General features: G+C 41.0%; 1 protein-coding gene across 1 annotated transcript; it reads right to left on the bottom strand.

The window, feature by feature from the left end:
• Positions 1-25: 25 nt before the first annotated feature.
• b9d1 (B9 protein domain 1) lies at positions 26-2472 on the bottom strand. Its single transcript, XM_074696224.1, has 7 exons — positions 2263-2472; positions 2072-2140; positions 1513-1624; positions 1311-1407; positions 1093-1155; positions 704-771; positions 26-373 (listed from the first exon to the last, which is right to left on the bottom strand). The coding sequence occupies exons 1-7, from the start codon at positions 2323-2325 to the stop codon at positions 228-230; spliced, it is 618 nt and encodes a 205-aa protein (XP_074552325.1). The 5' UTR covers positions 2326-2472; the 3' UTR covers positions 26-227.
• Positions 2473-12761: the final 10289 nt, after the last annotated feature.

Genomic DNA, 12761 nt, shown 5'->3' with positions numbered 1-12761 from the left:
ACAACTGTAGCTGCATTGGTTCAAAATAAAATGTGTATCACTTCAGAAATTTGTGTGTAAGTGGATTTTTTTTTTAAGGGGGTTGTTTGTTTATTTAAAAAAACAGTAGAAAAGTTACAGCTTATAAAATGAACACCAAACAAAAACAATTAAAATCACGTTAAACACTTTAACTTAAAGAGAACTCAGCACTTGTCTCTAAAACATTCTGTCATCATTAGTCTTTCTTATTGCTCCTCCGTCGACAAGCCAGATGTGAACGACTGTGCATTTGCAGGGCCTGATGGTCCGGTGTCGTAACCCAGTTTCTTCATGTCTTTGGTCATGATGTGAAAGGAGACTGTGACGAAGCCTTGAGAGCAAACACGAGTCACTGCAGGTTGTACATGATAGGAAAAAGTACATCATTATTAGACATTGTTGAGCACAAGTGTGAAATTAAATTAAATGAAAAACACTTAACACTTACTTTCTTTTTAAGATTTTTTTTTTTTTGGGAGGAGGGGCTTTTACAGTTTTTAGATTGAACTGCAAGATGGAGACATCTCTGATCACCCTCATAATTTAGATTACCAGTCTCTTGAATATGGGAATTTCTACTGCACAAGATCAGCTTCAAAAATGACTCAACTCCTCATATACACGTCTGTTTGCATTTGGCGACTTAACCACAAAAGAAAAGCAGAAGCAATGTGAAACAAACCTTCTCTGCCTTCACCCTGTGCCACAACTTTGGGGTCTGTGTACTCAGGCCGCCTCCCTGTCAGCCAGCTGATTACAAAGGGGAAGAGACATTAGATTGAAGACGTGATAAAATCTTATGCAGTTGTTTCACACAATCACTCCAATGTAGTCTTGTGTTGCACATGATTGTACATAAAGCGTCCCCTGCATCAGCATACACCTCCCTCTATGGAAAGTTACAAGCTGAGACGAGCAGGATTCTCAGAACAGATGTCTAGACTGTATCCTTAGCAGAACTCAAACACAGACTGTAGGGCAGTAAATATTTGATAACACTCCGAGATCAGCTGCCTCCCCCAGCAGCCACAGCTCATCATCAGCAGAGAAACCACTGTTCACGCGTCTCACCTCATGAATTTCTGAAGCCTCCACGTGGGCGCGGGAACAAACATGGAGATGGTCCGCGTGTGTCTGCAGAACAAAAAACACAGCAGGATGAGTTCAAAGAGACATTAAGACACAGGAATTCTGGGAAACTCAAGGTTAAAATGTAACTGAGAGCATAAAAGATTCAGCACTAAGAGTTCAAAAAAGGGAGAAAAGAAATAAGAAGAGGTCAAACTGACTGTCCTGGTGTGATGGGGATATGTGTTGCACCATAGCCTCTAACCACATCGTTTCCAAACATATCTGGACCGTACACGCTCACCACCAGCCGAGGCCCTGCCACCGAAAGATGAAGTCATCGTTTCATAACACTGAACGTAAGAAGAAAGCAAAAGCTAGCAAACAACACTGCATAGAAGTTCATTCATATGTCATACTTACACCCTGAAGGATTTGTGCTCTTGAAAGTCGTCTCCAGAGGGAAGTTCCAGATTAATTTGTGTGAAGACTGAACACTCTTAGAGGCGATCTGAGTGATACCTTCTTCCAAACCCTGTGGGGAAACAGAATAAATATTTGAGACTTGGTGGTTAATGACAACGAGATGTGATCTTACTCTTGATTCCATTGACATTTTTCATATTGTAGCCGTTTTTAGGACATGCTATGCTAATTCTACCGTGTACTTGGTTGTAAACTGGAATAATAAAGGAAAATGTACTCATAGGTATCATTTTAACATAACAAACTGTTAAAAGTCAGGTTATTTTATTTGTTGCATCTGTCTGGCTTTTGCTATTATTATAAGAAGGTTGAAGAAATTTCCATGGTGATAAAATACATACGCGAAGTTTCCATTAGTACCTTATTTCACAGACTACAACAGTATCTGAGTTTGGGGGATGTTTGTAGCAGAAGTTTCGGTGTTCAAGTATGACTTAATGCGCTTGCGCAGACTGAAATGAGGTCCAAGGAGCAGTCTGCTAACCACAATACTTACCGAAGTGGGAGCCCAGTCGTTGCCGTAGACAAAACAGTATTTGCAGTACAAGTTGTCATACTCTGGGAACTGAAATACAACAAAAATATCACATTTGGATTTGGGAGCTTTAAGCTAGCTGTTTCTAAAGCGAGTGTAGCCTCTGAAGCTAAGTGGGCTTATCTGCCCCGCTAACGTAAACCTTTACTCACGTTCGCTCCTTCGATCTGTCCATTCACCGTGAGGAGAAACACGGTCGGATTGCTCGTTGCCATGACGCTAAAAATGAAACATGTGACCCCCTAAAATTCAAAATTGATGCATAACTAGAAAAAGGAAAACCTTCCAGCTAATACTCTCGGCTAGTTGTTGTTGCTAAGGCAACAGCCTCCTCCTACAGCTGCCGGGAAGGTTCAAACTGAGCCAAAGCGCCGCAGCAGAGCCCAAAAAGGCCATTAGATGGCGGCAGTGCACTAGACCACAGATTTGGGTCTGGTGCACTGAAAGAATCCACCTGTGCCAGAAGGTAAGTTCTGCGACTCGACTGCCTTCTGTTAATCAAATCACTGCTGGGATTTCTTTACTCAGCAACAAGGTACATCTTCCATGACTCTCAGAGGACATTTAAATTCAAAATGATATAAGCCTACATAAAAATAAGTCTCATTTAACACTTTTTTTAATTACAGTTCATATGTTAATTTATCTATCATAGTAATGAGTGACTTCTACTCCCTCCTTTACCTGTCTTGCACTTTGAGTACTTAAAAAGTGACTACATAATTCCTTTAAATTTTTATTATATGATAATCAATGTTATTACAGTATTATGTATTACAGTATTATGTATTAAGATTGATAATATCTGATCACAGTAACCAAAAACAACACCCACTGGAAAAATGCTCCATTTTCCTTTATTCATTACCAAATTTAGACCTTCCTGCCTTTTTTATTACCAAATATGTTCCAAATTAACCTTTAATTAAGTCCCGTTTTAATTAACTAAAAAGTAATCAGATGAAAGAAACTCAGCTCCTCTTGTTCACATAAAGGAGCCATTTGTTCCATTCATTCACTCGATGGAGCCAGGTTTAAGAGCGCTCTCATTTGTTATCAAACTGCTGTGCAACTCCATCCCCTGTAATAATGTGTTTTTTTTCAGCAGCACAGAGTGAAGTAATTTTGGCCCTGTCTTTGTATGGATGAATTCCTTTGAGATGTCTTTGGATTATCGTTAATTACCTTAATAACTGCATTTAGATAATTGCAGTAGAAGCTAACGACCCAAAATAAAATTCCTGATGAAGGGAGGACAAAATGTGATGATGCCAATAATGCAGGCAAATTGATATTCTCTGCTGTCATGTGTTCAGATTATTTTATAAGATGATGTTATTGCTTGGAAAATCAACAGTTTTTTTTTTCACACACATCAAAAATTTCTCATCTGTTTGATTGTCTTTGTCCTTCCACTAGCCCAGCTTTTATAGACTCTGTCAGTATATGATCTTCTTTGTTTCTGCTGTTAGCACACAATACTCCTTCCTTTAATCCTCCTATCTTCAGCTTTATCACTTCCAGCCTCTTCCTTTCCATCCCATCTTCATCTCACCATTTTATTGGCCCTCTTTCTTCTCCCTCTGCCAATTTATTTGTCTCTGTTTGTTTCCCCACCTCCCTCTGTCCTGATTTTTATCTTCCATCATCTCCATGCTTGTTCTCCCCTGGTGTCCTATCTATTTTTTTCTTCCTCTTTTTCTTCATTTTTCTCCAGCTGTCCTCTATGAGTGTGTCTCATTCTTGTTTCTGTGTCCTCCCTTGCCTTGCTGTCCCTCTTTCCCTCGTTTATGACCTCTTTTCTTCCTCATTCTCCTTAACCATCTTTCTTCCTGGCAGGTTTCCTTTCTATAGGAAAACAGTCTGAAAATTGTAAAAATTTGTGGGCAGTTTGAGAGGTCCTCTGGCTTTATAGGATTTCATTTGTGTCTGGCTCCCTAGCATCATTTCTATGGGTAACTTCCACATGGTCTGTTTTATGGTACGTCTCCACTCAATCAGGGCTAGTGTTCTCATAATTCACTTAATAAACTGTCATAACAAGCAGAGCCAGGCCTGGAGTCGACAGGTCAGAGGTTTTCAGGGGCCTAAATGACATCATTGATGAGGAGCAGCTCACCATTACAGCAGGAAGTCATTATTAAAGAAAGTTAATTGTCGTCACTTCTGCAAGAAAGGAAAAACAAAAATAGAAGCTATGTTTTTCTTAAGCATTTAATGTCTGACGTGTTTATAAGTCTCTGTTTTCAGTCAGACCTTGTTACAGGACAATTCTCTACCTGAAGTATCCAAACCTTAAATGACAAAGTAACTCTTAATCCTTTTACAGAACTTGTGATGATCTCCTCTTTGAAGGCTGCTGCAATCTTGACGTCTTGTTGAAGTGCCCTTTACGTTTCCACTGAGTTACTGTCATTCTTTTTAGGGGTGTTGATAGATAGAGAAGTATACGCATACTCTTCTCAACAACACACACACACACGAACACACACCGCACGGTCTCGGCTTACTAACAAACTGTCACAAAATATTAAGCATGACAAGCGTAATTCAGTGAGTCATGTTTATCTCATTTTCAGCTGGCTGCGCTGGCAGAATAGACTCAGAGAAGTGAGACATGCTGATGGAGGTTAATGTTTCAAACTGTGTGTGAGTAATGGTCCGTGACCATGGGTTCATAGATTTTGTTCCTAAGAGGAAGCCCCGACACTTAACCTGCTGTCCGAGCGCTGCGGGGAGGGGAGAATACAAATGTGTCCGGGGACGCCGAGGGGAAGAGGTAACAAAATGTGTCGTGTGAGTAAAAAGAAATGACATGAAGGAGAGGGAGAGGAGGGGATGGAAGCAATAGAAGAGTAAGGCTTTTTAGAAAAAAGCAGACTGATATTGATAAACTGTGATAATTGAAAATCTTGACAATTTTTGACCCCTTTTACATGGTTTCACTTTTTAGTTCACCAAAATAAATGAAAGGGAAGATAATGTGAGTTTTGGAGCTAGATATTTCACATCTGATATGACAAGAGTGTTAAATTTCTTCATCAAAAGAAATGTCATATTTGTACGTTTGTTTTCAATCTCACCCCAAAACAAAGCACTTTAAGAGGGGGAAAAGTTCCTTCTTTTAGTCTTTGTTCTGTCCCCCTGGGGGCCCATAGTAGCTTTGCATAATTTAAAGACAAAAATTAGGTCTTAATTGCTTGAAACAAGTAAAAAAAAAAATCTGCCAATGGAACAAGCGAAAAGTTACTTGTATTAAGACTTTATTAAAGTTTCAAGTAAATTTTCAAGCAAACTTCTCTTGTTTCATTGGTAGATTATTTTAGCTTGTTAAAAGACATTCAGACCTCATTTTTGTCTCTAAATATTTGAAACAAGACATTTTTCTGGACTGGTCAGGTGAATGTGTCTCATATTACGCCTACAAAGACATTTTCTACTCGATATAAGACAAAAAAGACTTGATAAGATTTCAGTTTTTCGCAATGTGGAATTGGGCTGATATCTGTAGAGGTGTTAGCATAATTTTCTGAGCACTGTCAAGGTGCCCTGGAGCAAGGCACCATTCTCACCCAAACGCTAAGTGTTATACGTCTCTTAGGACAGAATTGTCTGCTAAGTGAAATTGTGAATTATAAATCATACGATGACCTCATCTTTTTATTCAGTCTTGTGAAGCTCTTGTGCTTTTTTTGTAAAGTAGCATTTTGAGCAGTTTACAGACTGATCTAGGAATTACTATGACATATTATTACTTTGCTGCTTGAAAACCAGTGCGTTCATATCTAGGTTTAAAATTTGACAATGAAGAGTACCCCCTCTTTAAAGTTACTACCTACCTAACTAACAGGACAAATAGTGTGACACAAATCCTTTGTCAGTGTCGTCTTTCAGTCTGCTCAACAAGTGGACTGAAAACTTTTTACAAGTTTCTTGTTCACTCAAGCAATATTTTGATGACTGTTACTGGAAGCCCATGTATAGCTATTGTGACTTTACAGTAAAGAGCTTCTTTATGTCTCTAATAGCGTCCTGTAATTTGTGAACAGGAGAACCTCCAACAGACATTACAGTGCTGTGGTTGGATAAAACCTCTCAATTTGCCATCCTACTACACCATGCTTGGCCACAAAGACTCAATATGCATTTAGTTGAGAGTAGAATAAGCTACCAGGGGAGCAGTGGCTCCACTGCTAAAAAAAAAAAAAAAAAGCATCTTAGTTCCCAGACAGCACCAACCTCATGTTTCCTTCCCTGAGTTCCTGTTCTGCCCGCAGGCAACCACATCGCTCTGTAACCTCCGCTGTCCTTCACCTGGTACGAGATAAAGAGCGTGCAGGGAGGTAGAGGGAACAATGTTGAGGAGAGGGGACGTTAGGGGGTAAAAACTGAGCAGGATATGGGCTGTGAAAGGTTGCTGCTGTAGAGTAGAGGTGAGTTAGTAAGGTGAGCTCTAGACGGAGAGAAGAAACTTGAGAAGCAGGACACGGAGAGTTTGGTTTGAAGAAGTCAGAGAGGAGGTTATTCAGATATTCATTGCTGGAGCAGGTCTTCAAAGGTCAACCTGGTTTGCCAGGCTCCCAAGTCCTGCAGTAATAAGTCATGACGCTGTTGGCACAGCTTGAAAAATGCACCCACAAACATCCTTATATGTATTCCACTCATAGACTGTATAAATAATGGAGGCAGCCACTGTGATGTCACCCTCTGGTTTGCAGCCTTTGTTTTTAGACCTGATGAGGCTCGTGATGATGAATCCAGGAGATAAAACCTGTCTTTGGTGAAGTCTTCATTTCCCAGCTGCTCTCTGAGCTCATACCTTTATCCAGCTCTGTCATCATCAGCATGAAGTCATGACTCAAACAATCCTTGGCTGTACTTTATGCTTAGAAACATACTTCTCTGCTCATTCTCGTCCAGTAAAACAGCTCAGCAGAGCAAAACCCAGCAGAGACTCAGCTCTCCAAAAAAATTTGGAGAGCAGGAAGGCCAAAAAGGTGCTGTGATCTACTTCTGCTCCTGCTAATCCCCAACATCTGCTCCAGCACCTGGCGTTTCTGGAACACGAGTGACTCACTGATTGAACATCGGTTCACCTGGTTGAGCTGAAATGAAGACATGAGGGAAAACATTATTTGGCTCAAGATAATCTAGAAATAGCAGAATAGACAGCTTTAAGATGGGTCTGTATTATAAGATTCCTCCATAATGGATGGCTGAACCTCTCCACGAGTGGTTAGAAATAACTTGACATGCTTTCCCGGTCACCTGATCCAAACATCACTGAAACGTCTTGAAAAGGATGGAACCCTTAGTGCTTCTGCCAAGCATTTTCTCAATCCCATTTCTCCACTTTGCCTATGTACTTGGAAGCCCATGAATGACTCCTAACCTTCATTTAACCAGGCAGGCTGTTTAAAGACCCACTCTCATTTCCACTAACAGCCTGGGGGTAGTAGGTTTTGAGGGAGGCGAAGGGGAGCCACACACATTCAAACACTCATCAGAAGGTGGTTAAATGCTGCAACGGTTTCACAGTGAGGGGCTCCGAGAGCTTTTTTTCTGGAACAACGGGGGTCGTCTGGGAAGCTTGTTTGATAATTTGACATTGGCGTGTTGCTCAATTCTGACTTGTACCCTTTGAGACCGAATGTTTGAATGAACACACACTTAAAAACAGACAGAATTTAGCTAAAAGAAAGAACAAGAAATCACATTTTATTCAGGCCATGAGGAAAACAGATTTTTAATCTCAAGAAAAAAACGTTGGTGATGTTATCTTCATATTTGCGTCAAACTTCGGACAAAAAAAATCTGCTGTAAACAAATCAAAGGCACTGCAATGACTATTTGTTTTGTTTTGATAGCAGTGACACTTAAATGGGATCTTAGTCTTTACACCTTGAAATCCTTGAATCTGAAACTGATCAAAACACTCCATCCTAGAAATGGCATGAGATCTTCATAAGATCTTCATGAGAGCTGCATGAGACTTGCTGAAATGATGACATCACACAGGATATGCTAACTAGAGGGGCGTTTACACAACAACAGCTTTAGGATGAAATGCAAAAGTATTGTTGCATTTCGGCCTCTTGTTTACATGGAAATGGCGTTTTAGCCGACTTTAAACACAAACTCTTGAAACAGCCTTCAGAGTGGATTTTTTCTGAAACACTGCCGCCCCTGTTTCCGCATAAACAGTAAGCCAACGTATTCAGTTGAAACGCTGACGTCTCGTCTGCTTTAGGCACACCAAGGGGCAACATCTGGTTAGTAAAAATGAAGTCTATGTGGAAGTGCTAAAAGTCACTGTTGGTCGAGAATCCGCTTGAAGCTGGCTGCAGAAAGACCGGAAGTCACTCACACACCCAGCCATAAAAAACTGACTTTTATGGCATTAAAAACATATTTACACTTCAAAAACGTCTTGGGTCTAAAATGCTGATTTCACTATCGGCACACACATTACAGTGAGTGATTTTTTTCTTTTGTCTTTAGGGTTTTAGAAGTTAGTAGGATTTTTTGATTTTCCAATCAGAGGCACAGCTCAGGTCATGTGATTGCCGGGCATCATGTAGCCCGTCGAAGAAAAACTCACAGCCGGGGTCATAGCAAATGTGGCTGCGTCCACAGATTGGCTTCATCTCACGGTTTCAGGAACAGACGGGTGACATTGTGGATGCTTCGTTTTATACAGTCTATGGCGCAAACTCATACAACTGTACCATTGTTACAATTGTTGTGGACTGCCATGTTGTGCTTGTGCTGCCCAACATGCTGAGTGTCTTTCAACAAAATGTGCATCTGTTGCACCACTTCTGCACTTAGCATTCGCCAGTACACCAGATGATCAGCCCACCTCTATTTCGAAGAAGATCTACCAAAAGTAGCTTCTGGACTAGACAATTATTGCACCAACTACAGGCCTGGCATGCTTACTACAGTGTTTTCAGTCCCTAGGGTTTCCGTGTACACGCAATTTTTTTTTCTCTGCGTTTTAGCATTTTCGGATGAAACGTTGTTGTGTAAATGGGGTCTAGTTTAGGACATGTTGGAGGGCTACAGAGGGCTAGCCAATCAGAGTGAAGGGGGGTTTGTGAGGCGGGGAGCCTTAAAGAGGCGATAGCTAAAACAAAGTGTTTCACACAGGGGCTGAATTAAGGGTTTTCTAAAAACCCAGTTTGAGAGTAACAGGTATTTCATCAAGATGTAAATCATATAAGGCTACTACAGAGGGACCAGAGCGACAAAACAAAGTCAAAAAAGCACAATACGCCTCCCAAGCCCCCTTCAATTTAATAAGTAGTTGTTTATGTTGTGAAATATTTGTTTTTTTCTAATGTTTGGTTTAATTTTATAGTTTTTTAAGCCATTGTTAGTGCATTTTCCATTCGCCTTTTATCAACCGTAAACTTCATGTTTATTTTGTATTTATGTCTGCTTTTTCAAAGAGATGTCACCTATAATGTTCAAACACATGAATACAGGTCTGATAAAGCCATTTCATCTTTGTGATCAGTAGAGCAGATGTATGAGTAACTAAAACATCTTTCAATCATTAATCCAACCACCTGCTCCATGTTATTTAAAATGGTTTGTCCTATTTACTGAAGACACACTGACATGCTGACCCACAAACACCAACACCAGAGTGTTTTACTGTTAGCGTTTTAACATTCATCCCTGGTCGCACTTCCCTGACAGACAAAGTCATGATATGACTGATAATGATTTGCTCTGTGTGCTGCGTGTTCATCGGCTGAGTGTGTGTGCTCACAGATAAGGCCTAATAAAGACTCTGCGTCATCTTTTGCAGGGAATAAATAGCTTCAACAAAAGTTAATCAAAAGAAGTAATGAGTCAGGTAAACAGTGGATTGTGTCGGAGAGCATGTCAGTAAACGAGTAAACGAAACAAGGTCAGGTAAGAGTGTCATCGATTGATGGCCATCTGAAGAAGGAGGATTTCATTTATAATGGAGGCCCATTAGTGATGTGTTCATATCTGTATGTGTGTGAGGAGGGAAAGAGTGAGATGGGGAGAGAAAGGGCGGAAGAGGGACGGAGCGTCATCATTTATATGGCCCCTCCATTAGCCTGAGTGCTTCCTTGACAACATAATGGCTGTCGCCCAGACAACAGGGTCACCGTAGTTATGAACACAACCAGCAACTGCTAATGTCAGAGGAGGAAAGTGGGTCCCAGAGTCCCACATGGATGGAGAACACACACACACACACACACACACACACACACACACACAGCATGGGCAGGGCAACTCTTCTGGATTTGAGAGGTTTTTGAACCAATCAATAATGAAAGATGGGATGATGGGAAATGAGAGAGTAAGAGAGTGAGACAGCAGGGAAGGGGTGAGTGGTTGAAAAGGAGAGAGATGGAGAGCCGTCCCTTGAGATTTGTGTCCTCATACAATAGAGTTATACATGCCCTTTTCACCCAAACGAAGCTCAGTGGTTAGATTCTCTTATCCATTACGAGCCAACGGACAGAGAAGTGCTCAAGATGTTTTTGTGATCTGCTGAGTTTCACTGTAAATTGGGCCAAATGGATTCCCAAGAAAAAGGAAGACGGTGGTGAGAAGTAGAAAAGACAATCAGACGACAAAGGAGAAGTGTAATTGAGGAAGAAGATTTCTAGAGTTTTGTTGGGGTCCTGGTGGAGAATATCTAGTTAGAAAACGGTCTGCTAAAAGAAAGTTGGCCTTGCTAGGAGATTATTCCTCAAATGTTTCTGCTGTGCTCTCTACTGTTTCTATGAACAGTTAGTCAGAGCTCTTCAAAATCATGTTGGCTTAAAGGCCCATCTACGCTTCACGTGTAATACAGATACGGAGGGAGCCTTCTGTCCGTGCTCTGCGCTCTTTCTGTCTGTTTTTTTTTTTTCAATAAAGCTTACTGATGTTGAACAGAACAGTATCACTGGAAACCTTGGGCAGTGTTGCACTACCGCATACATAGCTTTAACAATGGTGGAACTTTCACCTTGTATTCAACAGCCTCACCAAACACCACCTCATACAGCGCTGCCTCTCTTTATGTATTGACTGCAAGAGGTACATTTGAAATACCTCCTTCACAGTTGCCATGCATGTTTTTGTTTCTAAAGGTCCCATATTATGCAAAAATCACGTTATTAAGTCTTTTAGTGAAATTTGTAGGTCTTTGGCTTTCCTCCCAGCCCACAAAATGTGATAGTTAATGACAAAACCTGTACTTAGTAGTGCTTGTGAATGTGAAATCCCGACCTAAAACGAGCTGTTGGGGATTTGCCGATGTCAGCGATTCCCTTTTTTGACCAATCAGGAGCAAGTCTGACCTGATTGGTCCACCAGAACAGATACCCCCGAACCCCCTCCCCGCCCACTCCCCTCCCTGCTGCTGCAGAGAAATCTTTCCAGTAGTGGGGAGGAGATTGCCAAAGTTGAAGAGCCATTGCTGCTTTGTTTTTGGCTGTAAACAGCCACATAGTTCCACGCACAAGCTTCCCATCTCGGAAGATGACAAGACTAAGTGGCTAGAGTTCATTTATGAGGGAAATGTGCCAGCTACACTCAGTAAAACTGTACATGTGTGTTCTAGACATTACACGGCTGACAGCTTTTCCAACTTTGGACAGTACAACAGAGGGCTAGCGAATTGACTGGTCCTGAAACCAGGTGCATTACCAACCATCTGCCAACAAACCTCAGACCCTGGAAATGTGAGTATTTTAAATGCTGTGTGCTGTGGAGCAGATGTAAGAGCTTTTCCTCAGTGTCCCCCCTGTCTCTGTGTTAGCTTCAGGATGCTAATTTTAGCTGTGGTTAGCCTGTTGTTTTAGCCTGTAATGTTACGGTAAATGAGCTTTGCTGTTTTCTAAACATTGTGCACTTGGAGCTTATGGCGTCGCTCTCAGTGACGCAGAAGACCGGGGCGGTATCAGCCGTGGCTCATTTACATATGAAGGTCACACCCACTAAATCAGAGCGTTCTGAACAGAGGGGCTATGAGAGCCTGGAAACAATGCTGCTGTGCTTGATTTATTGGCTTTTTGGAGCAAAACATGTCACTACCATTTCATGAATGATCCAAATTAAACTGTAGAAAAGGAGCATAATATGGGACCTTTAAGTTTGTTGTTGTCATAGATGTATTGGTTAACAGCAATGCCAACTTAAAGGACGCACTGAGGTATGTGAGCAGTGATATCGTGAAAATAATGTATACATTTTTGTACGTAAAGAGAATATAAATAGGCCTTGATAGGAACAAATCTGAGCTGTACTTGAAAAACAACACATAAATTGGTCAAGCTTGGTCCCACGGGCAATAGAAAATCTTCTGTTCAAGGAACACTTGGCCAAGACAGGCAGCAAAAAACAAAACAAAAATTGAACATGTAAGCTAAAAACATTATCATTGTAAGTTTCAGGTTGCACCATGCAGCACTTTTCTGTGTGATAAAAACATAAAGATACTGTGGTAGCAGGCCAACTTGAGAATAATGCCTGAATGGTCCGTCCCTGATGTCATGATGGAGTGGAGACAGAACTATAAGGAATCTCATGGAAGTCAGTCAATTTTTTCACCTCTGTGTACATTTATTTTTGTTGCTGTCAGTGATTAAAATGACAAATGCTTGTTAAGTTA

Source organism: Halichoeres trimaculatus, unplaced genomic scaffold, assembly GCF_033239565.1.
Source record: "Halichoeres trimaculatus isolate MK-OKI-2021-1 unplaced genomic scaffold, fHalTri1.1 fHalTri1_scaffold_20, whole genome shotgun sequence".
Lineage (NCBI taxonomy): Eukaryota > Metazoa > Chordata > Actinopteri > Labriformes > Labridae > Halichoeres > Halichoeres trimaculatus.
This window is presented reverse-complemented; position numbering and strand designations above follow the sequence as displayed.

Excerpts from the sequence above, each read along its gene's own strand:
- b9d1 (XM_074696224.1), bottom strand. The coding sequence starts at position 2,325 with ATGGCAACGAGCAATCCGACCGTGTTTCTCCTCACGGTGAATGGACAG. Across the intron at positions 2,141-2,262 it reads GACAGATCGAAGGAGCGAAC|TTCCCAGAGTATGACAACTT; the intron begins GTGAGTAAAGGT and ends GTTGTATTTCAG. Across the intron at positions 1,156-1,310 it reads ATCCCCATCACACCAGGACA|ACACACGCGGACCATCTCCA; the intron begins GTCAGTTTGACC and ends TTTGTTCTGCAG.